Below are 14117 nucleotides of genomic sequence, written 5' to 3' on the forward strand. Positions count from 1 at the left end.
GCAGCGTGGCTCTCAAGCAGGCCCCACAACGTCTTCTCTGGACTGAGAGGCCCACAGTTTGAAAAGCAGTTGATACCATGTCCTAGTGTAGCACAGAAAACAGAACCAAGGAGGTTGAAGAAGAATTTTCACACTAGTTCAAGGCTAGTTTGGGTCACATAGTGGGTTCCAGGTCAGTTTGAGGCACATGAGGCTGCATCTCAAAAACCAAAATCAAAACCAAAGGGCAGCACTAAGCCCCTAGCCACAGATGCTGCCAACCAATGTGTCTCATGGATGTGGAAGCCAACACCCTAGGAGGGTGGTGAGCCCCACATCATCTCCCACTCTGGACCTTAGTGTTCCTGGCTGTGTAATGGGGTGGGAACGATAAGCCCCACCTGGGACTGTGGATGAGCAACAGCTCACGAACCTTCTGTAATGCTCCCGACATCTATGAAGCGTTATTAAAATAACGACTGTAGGTTATAATCAAGACAGAAGGATGTGCAGAGGCCCAGGTGGGACCTCTCAAGACCCAATCCTTGGCCCAGGAGGGCCTGGGAAGGTACACAGCTACCTTCGACTTGAACAAATCACTCCTCTCCATGGAGAGAGGCCAGTAGGAGGTACCCCACGAGGAGACTAAACAGTGCCGTTTGCTTGGGTAGGGGTGTATCCTGGGGTGCGCCCACCCCCAACCTTTGATTCCCAGGCTGTTCATCTGCCTCCCCCACGGCATACTGTCCAGTCCAGAGGGCCACTACATACCGCTATACCACCCATGTAGAGGAGAGGGCAAGGTAGGCATCTGCCTGTTCCCCGGGCAGCCTGTGATTACTCCCGCTCCAAGGTACGGGCATGGGAAAACTGTTCATGTGGGCTGCAATGGCTTTCCTTTTCCAGTGTCAATGAGAACAGCGTCGTCCCCAATGTGTGCAATTGGAGTTTATCTTTTTGGCATGACTCATAAAATTTTAAATACCCTACACACCAAAAACTCCTTAAAATAAAAAACTTGATGCAGAAAACAACTTGAACATTATTGTGGGTAGCACTGGACGTACTATCTACACCTAGCAGGAAAACTGGTTTTTGTTTTTGTTTTTTTGTTTTTTTCAAAACTATTTCAAGGGATTGAATGGTGAAGGTACAAAAACATTTATTTAAATTAAACATTTTCGACAAATCAATATTCATAACTGTTCCATGCATATGCAGTTTTCTTGAAAAAATAGAACAGAGTAGCTTAACGTCTGTAATGCAGTTTTACAAGATTATTAATATGCATCGGGACTGGGCATCAGTCAATCATATCATCAACCATTCACTATTTATCACCAAATGGTATATACAGTAATAACATAAAGATTAAGTATATCTTATAAGTGATTTTATAATAAGACTTCTGGGAGGGGGAATCTGTCAACAATACAAAATCAGACGGAGAGGTAACAGCAGAAAATAAAAACACATTTCATAAAAGTAATAATACACACGTGCTCAAGGACAGACAAGAGTCTGTTAGGTCCGTTCCTTCAAAGGAGGCTTTGGGGATAGAAACAGCTGGGGTGGGATCAGAGCTCAGAAACATTCTTTGGGTGTCACATGTGTTTGTTTGGGCCAGACAAAGGACGGTAGGACAGGGAAACTGTTCTGATATATCCACTTGAACAAGAACCAAGTTTCCCTCATGGCCAAGGCAATCGTGTCTGGGATTTCAAGTCAGGGGCCCTTTGAGTTGGGGGCCAGTTTGGAGTGAAGGGAGAATAACAGAGAGGGGAAAAAAACCTTCAGGAGAGCGTGAGGAGCAGCAGACAGCTGGAAGAGAGTCCTCCTTTGCATCTACAGATAGCACCATGCTGCAGCCTTGCCGGAGAAATCAGCACACCCGGATGCTGCTGCTTGGTGGATAGTGTTTTTAGGTTCCTAGCTCTTTGGGTCATCCAGCAGGGAGGTGGAGAGACATTGCTACAGTTGAGAAGAATCTAAATCAGGCTACGCACCCTAGGGGAGGGGCAGACCTGCATAAGGGCATCTGTCTCACACTGTAGTCTCCTGGAGTGTATGTAACAAAAAAAGAATGTGTCTAAAGTATATATTAAAAACAAAAAAACAAGCAAGCAAACAAACAAAACAACAAAAAACTTCAAGTCTGGGCATGGTGGCACTCGCCTTTAATCCCAGCACTCAAGAGGCAGAGGCAGGCTTTCAGTTCGAGGCCAGCCTGGTCTACAAAGTGAATTCCAATACAGCCAGGGCTACACGGAGAAACCCCGTCTCAGAAGAGAAAAACAAAACAAAACAAAACAAAGAAACTTTGAATCCAATTTTGCTTTCAGTGATACAGCTGAACATATTCATTAATTTCCCGAACAAGGGTGCATGTTTTCTTTTTAAAACAAAAACAAAAACAGTTTACATTTGGTATGTGTGTGTATGCGTGTGGGCATGCTCAAGTACACATATAATTCGAGGGCACATGTGCTATGGCATGCACACGGAGGTCAGAATACAACTTCACGAGTCCGTTCTCTCCTTCCACGTGTAGGCTCCAGGGATAGAATGTAGTTCAAGTTTGGCAGCAGGCTCCTTTGCCCACTGAGCCATCCTGAGCCATCTTGCCCACCCCAAGGGTAAATATTTTTCTCAGTTGGAGGAGTTCCTTTGGAATTCTAGGGTAACTGTGGACCAGAGTATAAGAAAGCAGAAAACCTGGGCCCTTGGACCCATGAGGCTGCCCATGACTGGGATCACACTTTCCTTGGCCTTGGGAGAGCCATATATAACACAGAGAACCACAGAGCAGGGCCTTGGCTATCAAGCCAAGCCTCACTTTACAGGAGAGAACAGTCAAGGCTAGTCACGCCAGAATGGGGTTTTGCCAGTTAGAGACTGAACTGAGATGGACCCCAGGCCCAGGGTCCTTCTCACTGGGAGCACCACAGATCAGAAGTGGCTACATCAAAAGCAGGAGCTCCAATGCACTGGGCTCTCCACCGTCAGCTACACTGATGGGGAGACGCAAGAGTGGCCAGGAAGTCCTACCACCACACACAGCACACAGCCCCTCAAGGCTGTGCTTCCGGGGTGAAGCCAACGAGACACATTTGAAGGGACAGAAGGGGCGCGCTGAATCCTGGCTTTAGACTGGAGGGTCTGGGACAGCAGTTCTGACCTCCTGCCACCGAGGGACGGTGACATTACAGTTTCTGCTCTGCTCAGTGCTTCAGAGGGAGGAGAGGATGGCAGGTCTGGGCCAGGCTCCGTGCCTCTGGCTCTATGACACGCTGTAGCTGTTGTAGTATGTGGCTGTGGCATCAGCCAAGACGGAGATGAGGCTGGTCTCGGTGGGGCCTGTTGCAGTCCCCTGGGAGAGTGGGGCATGCCCACTGAGGGTCCCAGCCCCTGCAGCAGAGTCAGGGTGGCCGGGATTGTTCAAATACTGGTCAAATTCATTGCGATCCATGTCCCCCAGAAGTTCCACCTGGCTTAGTTGATCCAGGGTGTCAAAGCCAGGGTGCTCAGGAGGTGGGGAGAGCTGGCCCAAGTGGGCCTGGAGGTTGGGGTGAAGAGGGTGGTAGGTGGCAGGGGAATAGTAGGCTGGCGATGGGGGGCAGCCAGGAACGGTGGACATCATAGAAACCCCTGGGGATTGGCCGAGGGTCAAAGAACCTAGAGGGTGGCTGCAGTGGAGGGGACTAGGCGTGAACTCTGGGGAGTAAGGGGGCCCTGGTAGGTGAGGGAGGCGGTGGGCGTGGCCATGTTCCTCCTGACACGAAGATGAGAAGAAGGTCTGCTCAGGCTCCAGGGCGTCCAGAGGCGACATCTCGGGGGGCGTGGGCAGCCCATAGGGATATGTGTCCACACTGCCAGGGGCACCCGCTGCACCTTCATGGTAGCAGCTGTGTAGTCCAGGCAGGGCAGCACCTGGGGAGTACTCACCCCTGTCCTCCTTCTCTCCCAGTGCACCCCGGCCAACACCATTTTTCTCAGGCAGCGTGTTCTGGTCTCGAGAGAGGGAGCTCAGGAGGAAGCCAGGGTCCACGCGCTTGCAGAGACGCTTGCCTTGTTTCTTTCTGCGGGGCCGGTACTTGTAGTTGGGATAGTCCTGCATATGCTGGAGGCGCAACCGCTCTGCCTCGTCCACATAGGGCCTCTTCTGCGACAGTGTCAGCGCCTTCCACGACTTTCCTGATCACACAAATCAGAGAAGGGCATGCTCAGACTCCAAACAGCTGGTTCAGCCTTTACACCTGCTTCAGCCTAATGCCTCTAAGCATCCCATATGCAAACATCTCTGTCTCCCTACTCCACCCAGAGGAATCTTCTCACAGCCACAAAGGACACCACCTGCTTCTGTTCTCTTTTCCTCCCAGATCCCACACACACACAGTGAAAGGGCTGAACTAACCCTTCCTGTTTGCACTGCACAAGGTTAACTTCATGGGGAAAGTGCTCAAAAATCACCTTCTCACCCCAAATCACCAGGTGGCCCAACCATCCAACTGTGGAAGTCCCACCTGACCCAATCATTAGCAACAGAAAAAAAAAAATCTAAGGCTCATAATATTGACTGGGGTTCTTGCTATCCTTTAAGGGTCAGTTCTATTTATTTGTGCGTTTTAATGAAAGTTCCCCGCCGCTCATGAAGTGACAGCATGCTGTTTACTAATGTATAAATCTCATAGCCTTCATTGAGGTAGCCCAGCCCCAGCCAATTATATCATCAAGAAGTAGATTCAAGAATCTCACAAGCCTTAATGAGTCAAATAGACTCTGCTATGTGAAGATATGGGTATGGCTGGAAAGCTAACATTCACACACACACACACACACACACACACACACACACACACACGTGTGCTACCACTTTTTCCCATGGAATTAGGACCTTTTGAATGCAGCAGGACACTTGCTTAGCCACAGCTCTTCCCAGAGGCAAACTCCTTAACTTCCCTGGGTCTCTATCTTCCTTACCACAGCCTGTGCTGCTTCCAATTCAAGGCTTTCTCTTCTAGAAGCATCCTTCCTCTCTGTGTAACCCCCGTGGTGCTAAAACGCTGCTTGTACTTGATTTTCTAGTCACCATTCCCTACCTGTGTGGCCTCTCATGCCACTTTGGCATCTCTCTTTATGGGCGTTATGCAGTCCTGCTCCAGAGATTTCCAAGGATCACTTCTAGACTATTTAAACTGTTTCCTCCCAAGGTGGGCGTCTACAAATGTAGCATGCTCTCCCTGGACTCTAAGGTATGCTGAAGTTTCAGACCCTCAAGTCAAGAGGACAAGGCATCGGGCCATGTAAGCCCACTGGGCACAATCCACATGTGGCTAAGCGCAGGGTCATGCATGCCCTGCCCTTGTCCCCACAGTCCTCTGTCTCTGCCCTCACCCCCACTAGCCGGCTTCATGGATCAGGATGTCATAGGACACTGAGGGCCCAAAGACAGAAGTTGTCACTATTTGCCAATTGTTGTAATTCGCTGTCACTTAGCATTATGGCTTGAAGAGTGTTCCCAGCACCAGGTGTAGAGATGACTGTTTCTCAGCCTGTGGCTGAGGCCACAAAGCTCTTTTGAGAAGTCCAAGATGCAGACACACCCCACACTCTATCCATGGCTGAATATAAATGTGACTCCAGTTTCCGAATGTGCCCAGATGCTATATAGTATTAATAAAATACGATTTCCATTTTTAAATCCTAACAAATGTCTAATTTGTGACATGCTGTCTAATTTGTGATGCACTTTCTCATTCATAATGCACTAGACATACTTCACTTCATGTATTCATGATATACTAAAATATTTCACTTTCACTTGTGCTAAAAATCCTCCACCTAGGTCTTAAGGTTAAAGTTTGGGAAGCGTATAGTAGCAAAGGCCAGGAGTCTCTTATGGGGGTCTTCCTTTCCTCCCATAGGCCAGAGAGTAAAGAAGCATTCAGGAAGAAAGCCCACAGGGGTGGCTGCCACTGCCTGTGACAGCAGCCTCAGCGTCTCTATTTTAAGAAGCAATGACTACCTCCTGTTTTCCCCCACCCTAGTCAGGCCGAGCTGCTAAGGGGGGAAAGTCTCTTTTTCAAAATGAACTCTGACCTCTTGAAGCCTAGGGCTCTATTCTAGATAGAATTAGCCCAAAGGAAGGTTTGTATCCCACATCTCTGTCCCTGCCCTGGTCCCCCAAACAGGCAGCCTAGATTCCTCTTCAGGCTCCCCACCCTTCTCTCTCCTCCCACCAGGGCCTGCGAAAGAAACCTGGTCGGAAGTGGGAACGGTTTGTCTGTGACTGATCAACAAAGTGATGAGGGGAAAAAAATCAGGAATTCATTAAAAAAAAAGAGTTTGCATTAAAAAAAATCTCTTGAAGTCTCAAGAAAACAATACAAGCTTTCAGGTAAGAGAAAAACATTGTTGCAGATATTAGCCTATTTCTTGTTATACCAATACAGTACAAAATACACAGGTTTCTTATTTTGTATGGAGGAAGGCGCCTCCAAGGCAACGCTCACCAAAACATGCTAGGCACAGCTGGCCACAAGACTGGACAAGAGGTGCTCGGAACCCCACAACTCTCACCGACTGCTTTTGGGGGCTCCAGACAGGCAGCAGGCTGGGCCCTCCCTCTGGGCCCAGGCCTTTTGCCTGCAGAAAGTCAGCCCTCTTTCTGGGACTCCGAAAGAGGAAAGAAGCCAGGCTCGTACGGAAGGAAAAGGAAAGGGCTTCATCCCAGCAGCGGGTGGGGTCCAGAGGCCTGCGGGTCTCTCCTGGCCAGCCTGGTGCCCTCTGTAAACACACACTGTTTTGAAGGGATTTCACTGGTTATAATAAATTTTTAAAAGACACGCTGAAGGGTAAAGTGTTCTGAAATCAGGTGAGGTCAAAAAATGTTTGGGCTTCAAGATCAGTGAGGCGGACCAGTGGGCAAAAAGGCGTTGGCCATCAAGCCTCAAGATGTACATGTTTGATCCTTGAAACCCACATGGTGGAAAGAGGGAGCCTACTCCCCACCTGAAAGTTGTTTTCTGATTCCACCCCCACCCTTCCACACACACTAACACAAATATGTATATAACTCTGTGTGTGTGTGTCTCTGTGTGTGTGTGTCTCTGTGTGTCTCTGTGTCTCTCTCTCTCTCTCTCTCTCTCTCTCTCTCTCTCTCTCTCTCTCTCTCTCAAACACACACACACACACACACACACATACACACACACACACACACACCCCACTCCGGGTACTGGAGAGAAAAGAAAATCCTACAGAAATTCGGTTTTTCTAAGAACCGTTTTAGCATGTTCAACCTCGATTTCTCTGGTCTGTCTGTTCTCAGTCCGGATTATCTGCGGCCACCACCATACCGCAAGCACGAAGCAATGGGCTCTACAGACTTTCCCTGGATGCTCCAAGTATCTTTTCAAGATATCTACACTTCTACGATAAATAGATAAGCCAATGGAGTCTATTCTGGTGGATGTCTTTTGTTGCTGTTTTTTTTTTTTTCTGTTAAATAATTAAAAATAGGGATTCTTCCTGGTGAGGCCTCGATTGACGTATATTCGTTTTCTTCTTATCCGTGACACACTCTCTCTGATTGTCCCAGTCATACAACGTGGGGAATGATGGGGTCTCTTGCCTCAGTCTTCCACCAAACGCTGGTTCCACCCAGGCTGAACGTAAACTCCCAGTTGAGTCCCTGAGCCCGAGTTCCAGTCCTCAGGACTCGCTGCCTGGTTGCGCCCGCCCCTGGGGCCCGGGTTTCTGCTTCGCGCCCCCGAAAAGGGGCCAGTCCGGAACCCCGCGTTGGTCCTACGGTTTCACCGTGGACCGCTCAGGCCTGGGTGGTGTCCGTGCGCGGACGCCCCCTTTCCCGTCCCCTGCGAACGACGCTGTCATCCCTGCGGTCCCGCACCAGCTTCGCGCCCCTCGCACTTACCCAGCATCTTGCTGAGCTCCGCGTTGTGCAGGTCTGGGTTCTGCACCGCCAGGCGTTTCCTCTCATCCTTGGCCCACACCATGAAGGCATTCATGGGCCGCCGGATCCGGCTTTCCGAACCCTTGTCCCCTGGAGGTCGGGGGACGGCGGGCGGCGACAGCCCATCCGACAGCTCGGCTTCCAGGGCGGGACACTCCAGCCCTTCGGTCCACGGGTAGGCTCCCAGTAGCGAGGCCATGGCCGAACGCAGGTCACTTGGCTTCGCCTCGTGGGACCGGCGCTGACCTGGCCCTCGCTCGGGTCGCGACGTCCAACTTGGCCCGAAGCCTCGGGCCGGGCCCTTATTTATCAGCTTTGGGCCACCGGGTCCTCCAATGACTCTCAGGGGCGGCGCGGCCCCTCCCGGTTGCCCCGCCGCGGCGTCCCCGCTGCGACCTGCCGGCAGGGGGAGGGAGGGGCCGGGCCAGTCCCCGTGCCCGCCCCTGTCCTCCCCTCCGCCTCCCGAGCCTGTCCCGGATCAGCGCTCGAGTGCAGGTGCTGCAGGGCCACGGGGAGCGCGCGCCGCCCTCAGTCTCCCCTGCGTGGCGCGGGAGACAGGTCCAGCCCACTGTTCTGCTGCTCCGGCCGCCTTTCGTCCAGGGACCAGACTCTCCCAAAACTCCCGCAAGGGAAAACTGAACTCAAACAGCTTTCGCAGGGATACCCGAGGCGGAGAGACACTGACCGTCACTGTCCCTAGATCGGCTAATAAGCTGTTGTGGACAGAACACACCTATGGCTTCGGTCATCTCGCCCTAGACAATGTGGGTGGCCACCAGGGATGGTCGTTAGGCTGATGTGGGGTCTACCTAGACATCGGGTTCTGCGCAGTGCCCTTCCCAAACTGACGCCCTGGGTCTCTGGAGGGGCGTCGGTCTCGGTTTTCTGCCATCCGATTTTCCTTTTCCTGTCTTCGCCCCCCATCCCACTCTGCCTGCCGCCGCCTCCCGGCAGTCCGAGTCTGCAGCTCCCTGGCTAGCAGCTCTTTCGCGGAATTTTTTTTCTGGGGTTTCGCCTACTCCAGAGAAGCCGCTTTTACGCTCCTAGGTCCCCCAACGACTTTCTTGAAATCCAGGGGCCTCCTCGGTTTCCCACATCCTGATACTCCCAGCTAAATGGGTTGTGGCCTGGGCACTCGAGACTGTCTACCCCTGATGTGTATGTACTGCGGCTGCTTCTGCGGTTACACCAGCGGCCGCACACAGTAGGCACTCAAGAACTGCCGAACGAATGAATGAGCCAATATGGCTTAGACACACCCCACTGTAGAAACCACAGCAGGCGGGACTAGATCCCGGAATTAGACCCACAAATATTTATGGCACGCCACCCCATGTGGAGGCTCCGCAGAGACGACCTTCGAAAGAGGCAGCGTCTGAGGTTGGGTGTTAGAGCCTGTCTTGATTTACTGAAGGCGTGACAGCAAGTCCGATATCTCTCAAGACCTTTTCTAATCCTAAAACTAGCAGATAAGGCTGACCTCACCGGCGGTGATGAGGTAAATACAGTGAGCTCCGGCTGTGTAATCTTTGATGGAGATACCGCTCTCGTCCTCAGTCCCAGCGCGCGCTGACTGAATTCACTGATGGCCTCGCTTGCAACGTGCGAGCCGGCCAGAGCTGAGACGCTCCAAGTATCCAGAGAACTGCAACTTCTCCGAGTTAAAGACCCAATTTTACCTTCCAGGGCCCCGAATAAAATTCATCAGGGCATTTCTCATTTGTCCCGGCCAGGATCTAGCAGCAGTGCTCTAAGGCCGGTGTCGCTTAAAGCCCGGGGTCGCCCCCACCCCCCTATCTCCCCCCCCCCCACCCCGCTACTGTGCAAAGCCAGGACTGCCCGCTGAGGTGCAGACAGTTGGGCCACCAGGCACCTGCACCAAACTGGAAGGAGGTTTGCCGAGAGTGTATCCACCATGGAGGCGGAAGTTCCTATTGGGGGAGGAGGAGGAGGGAAAGGGGGCTTCCAGAAGGATCTCTATGTCAAAGTGTTTCTCCTTGTGAGGGAGGGCTCTTCAAGAAAAGGGAACAGAGGGACAGCGGATCACTCGAGCCCGCTATTTCTGATCTGATCATATCTCAGCTCTAGGGCCAGAGTGTTGTTACGCAGCTTCATGAAAGACCAGCGTAGTGTACTCTTCCCCCACTTAAAGGCTCGAGCTCGCCCTAAGTGGCCCTTGTGCCGAGCACACCCAGGAGTCGCACGTGGTGCCTGCCGGGTTGCGGAGATGCTGGGCTCACAGAGTGCAGAGTCCTTAGGGAGGGCTACAGATACCTTGGCAAACCAGGGACAAAAAAGTGGGGCTGGGCTCAGAGCACACAGGTAGGGAACATTGTTTCCAAGTGCTTGGTTTCGTTTCATCTGGTGATAGTTTTGAGTCTGGAGCCAAGGGATGGCATTCCCTCCGTTGCTGGCATGCGCCGGCCCCGCAGCTTGGGAGCCATCTGCAGGCTGGACTCCGGGCTAGTTCGCTCACTTCCGTTACTTCATCCTTGGATTGGTACTTCTTTTTCACCTAGGAGCACGTTCTGCGACTGGTGTAAGTTGGGCCGGGCGTGGGGGTGGGGCGGGGGAGGAGCCAAAGGACACAGAGTTACAGTGACCCTGTCCCCTTGCATGAGTTCTGCTCAGTCCCCCAGAGTCAAAAGCCCGCTGAGTTACCGGCAGATACAAGGTGCGGGGCCCTCTCGGGCATCCAGCTGCCTGCTCTCGCCAGTGCTGGCCCAGGACTGTGTCCATGTGTTGGTTCCGGGGCTGGTCACTCCAGACCCTTGCAAGAGTTGTCAAGCGCTAACCCTCTGCAGGCAATGCAACAGAGTCAAGGCACCCGGGCTGCAGCTGGTCACGGGGGAGCATAAACCCAAAGTGGCAAGGGATCCCTGGTTCCTGCAGGTTCAGGAGAGCAGAGTCGCATATGCAGGTACCTGAGAGGCGAGTGGGCACACTGGAACCGACGTGTGGACAACGCAGCAAATTTATCTGCACAAAGTCAGGGCCAACTCACACAGGCTACTCGTAATAACCCCTTTCTCTGCTCATCTCTTAAGTAACTTCTAGTTTTCACTTTCCCCCTTCTTCCTTCCCTCTCTCCCTTCTTCCTCCATCCCTCTTCCCTTTTAGTTCTGTAGTTCTCTAACCCCGGTTTTTCAGGAGGACATAACCTGAAACAGAAACCCTCAAATACACATTAACGAACTGTGAAACAGTTCATAGAAAAAAATGACAAAGGGGTGAAAATCTAAAAGGTTTAAAAAGCCATGTTTCACAATTCTCTTCTCAAGGATATCCCCCCCACCCCGTGGCTCTTGGGGCCATGGGGAGAGGGAGAGGGACAAGGAGAAGGATTGGAGCCAGCTTGCAAGTTCCTACTTCACTAAGGCAGCAGCATCTATGAGCTGCAGATACTGAGCAGCCACCAAGCATAGCAACCAAGGAGAGCAGGCAGGGGAGAGCAGGTCTCCTTTAGATGCTGGCAGCTGTGCCTGTAGCCACTCTGAGCAAATGTTTCTTGTTGCTGTTTGCCCCTTGATCTAGGCTGGAGGTGGAAATTATTCCTCCCCATCTTTGTTTACACTGGTCCTTCTGTATCTGATTGACAATTTGCAAGCTGGTTGCTGTTGGCTTGCTCCATTCCGCTTCCTTACCAGCTCTGTGAAGTCCACTGTGAGCTTAGAACAGGGCCATTTCCCAGATGAGGGCTGTCCAGTTGTGCCTACAAGCCATGGAGCAGAAAGCCTGCCTGCCTGGCCTCTCTTGTTCCCTGGTTCTCATATGCCCAGGGGAAGGGTATTTCAACTACCTCTGTGACTCACCCTTCTTACCCCTTCCCCTAAGCTTTCTAACTTCTGGAAGTTTCAGCAGAACTTTTCTCAGTCATACCTTGTCCTGGACACGGAAATCAAATGGGCCAAGAGCAACTGGAGCCAGCCCAGCCTTACTGTGCTCACAGATCATCTCAAGATCACATCATCATCTTCTATTTTTTCTTTCCCCTTCATCTTTCTGCGTCCCTCTTCCTTCCCCCCTTCTCCTCCTGCCTCCCTCCCCGCTACTTTCCCCATTCCCCTCAATGGGTTCCTCACCTGTATCTAGTTCAGAGTTAGCAGCCCCCATCTCCCAACATTTGCCCTAGGGAGTTACTCTTTTTCAACCCCTAGAAATCTTTTCAAAGCCACTGAAGCTACACCCATGGAGGTCCCTAATTCAGAATAACTTTTGAGATGAAAACTCAGAGCTAGGATCTGAGATGTCCCTGTAGGCGTAACGGAGCAGACTAAAGCAGGCAGAGCACAAGAACCTTCACAGAGTCTCACAGGTCACAGCACCGAAGGTCCTCTATAGGGAAAGGCATTTTTCTCAGACCATATTGTTCCTAGGTGTGAATAAAGTGGGCCCTTGATAACTGCAGACTCTTCTGCAGTAGTGGATTAAATTACAACACCAGAATATCAAAACAATGTTTTCTTAAAGTTCCCCAGATCACACTCCCCTGGTTCCTATGGCACACACACCCCTCGCCCCCCCCCCAAAAAAAAAACCAAACATGCCAGCTCTCCTGTCCCTTGTCTAATTAATCTTGCCTCCCAGTGGATTCTGGGAGATAGCCCAGCAGGAGGAGTACTGCCTGGGTTCTAACAGCCAAATCCAACTGGCCACTGCTGGTTATGAAAATCTTAATAAGTTAGCCAAGTGGTTGGTTCCAGCCAGGTCCAGGGGCTCATCTGTAAGATGAAGGATCTCAAGGAGCCCTGAAATGAAGGCCCTTGTTCTCTGCGCCCTCCAGGCAGCTATAAGAGGATCCGCAGAGCCCCAGACAGGAACATCGTTTCTATCTTAACCTCTTCCCTCCAGTCTGAACAGTTAGCTCTCCTGAAGGGAGTGTGCTGCCACACTGCGGCTTGGAAACACTGGACTTCATTGGTTACAACCAAACTCTTGGATTCTGATAAAGGAATTAACAAATCAGCCGGGTGTGGTGGCGCATGCCTGTAATTCCCGCATTCCGAAGGCAGAGGCAGGATCAAGAATTCAAGGCCAGCCTCAGTGAGTTCAAGATTAGCCTGGACTGAAACTCTGTGGAGAGAGAGAGAGAGAGAGGGAGAGAGAGAGAGAGAGGGAGAGAGAGAGAGAGAGAGAGAGAGAGAGAGAGAGAGAGAGAGAGAGAGAGAGAGAGATCAACATGGTGTAAGAAAAATTAATGGCTGGGTCAAGGACATACATTCCTCATCCTGTCTTTTTGAAAATGCCTAGAAAGAGTGAAAGTGAGTAGAAACTGTGTAGGAATGACACAGCATGGACAATAAGTGTTTGCTTAGGTACTTCTACCTGAGTCCTTGGTGAGGCGTGTCAGGCTGATGATGACAGTGGTGGCGAGACAGCCTGATAGGGATCTCATCTCAGAGCTCTGTCACCAGCCAGCAATTCCAATGTGTGAGAGAGAGCGAGTGAGCGAGGACGCTTCTCGTTTGTTCAGCTTATGGGACTGCCTTACTGGGTGGACTCAAAATTACTATTATTTTGTGTTCTGTTTTTTTTTTTTTATTGAGGTACACCAAATCTGCAGAAAAGTGGGGGTGTGCGCTGGCTGTTTCACACGGTGACCACACCTTTGTGCTCAGAGTAGGAAGTATAGCGTTCCCAATCCTGCTGTTTTCAGTTGCCTGCCCGGGCCACATTGTGAAATCGCAAGTTCTCCTAAAACAAGGCCTTTCACTCTGCTGCCACCAAGCCTGACAACCTGAGTGTGATTCCTGGAGCCCACATGGTGGAAGAAGAGAACTGGTTCTGGTGGTTTTACACACACACACACACACACACACACACACACACACACACACACATTTCAATAAAATGGCTACTAAAACACTTGAGCTATAGTAAAGCCAACAGATCTGGAACACACTGTAGTGGAGAAGACAGCTTGTTCCTCTTAGTTGTCAGGGTGAGGGGGACATTTTGTCAGGAGGAGCCCAGGGGAGGCAAAATGGGCTAGCTGTGGGTAAGACAGGTCACCACCAACAGAGGCAACAGGTAAGGGAAGTACAGGTTCTAGGGTTGGCTAGTAGGAATGATGTCAGCAGGCTCTGGGTGTGAGGAATTGTCCCTAGCTGTGTGGCACCTGGTCCTGAGGTAATAAGATCAGGTGGAGAGTGACCTGGACTGCAGC

The 14117-nt window shown here is 51.3% G+C and overlaps 1 protein-coding gene across 1 annotated transcript; it reads right to left on the bottom strand.

Moving 5' to 3' along the window:
* Positions 1 to 1514: 1514 nt before the first annotated feature.
* Positions 1515 to 8239, bottom strand: Sox7 (SRY-box transcription factor 7). The gene is made up of 2 exons (XM_059274367.1): positions 7913 to 8239; positions 1515 to 4173 (listed from the first exon to the last, which is right to left on the bottom strand). The coding sequence occupies exons 1-2, from the start codon at positions 8148 to 8150 to the stop codon at positions 3260 to 3262; spliced, it is 1152 nt and encodes a 383-aa protein (XP_059130350.1). The 5' UTR covers positions 8151 to 8239; the 3' UTR covers positions 1515 to 3259.
* Between the last annotated feature and the right edge of the window lie 5878 nt (positions 8240 to 14117).

The sequence above is a fragment of the Peromyscus eremicus genome, chromosome 9, assembly GCF_949786415.1.
Source record: "Peromyscus eremicus chromosome 9, PerEre_H2_v1, whole genome shotgun sequence".
In the NCBI taxonomy this organism is placed as follows: domain Eukaryota; kingdom Metazoa; phylum Chordata; class Mammalia; order Rodentia; family Cricetidae; genus Peromyscus; species Peromyscus eremicus.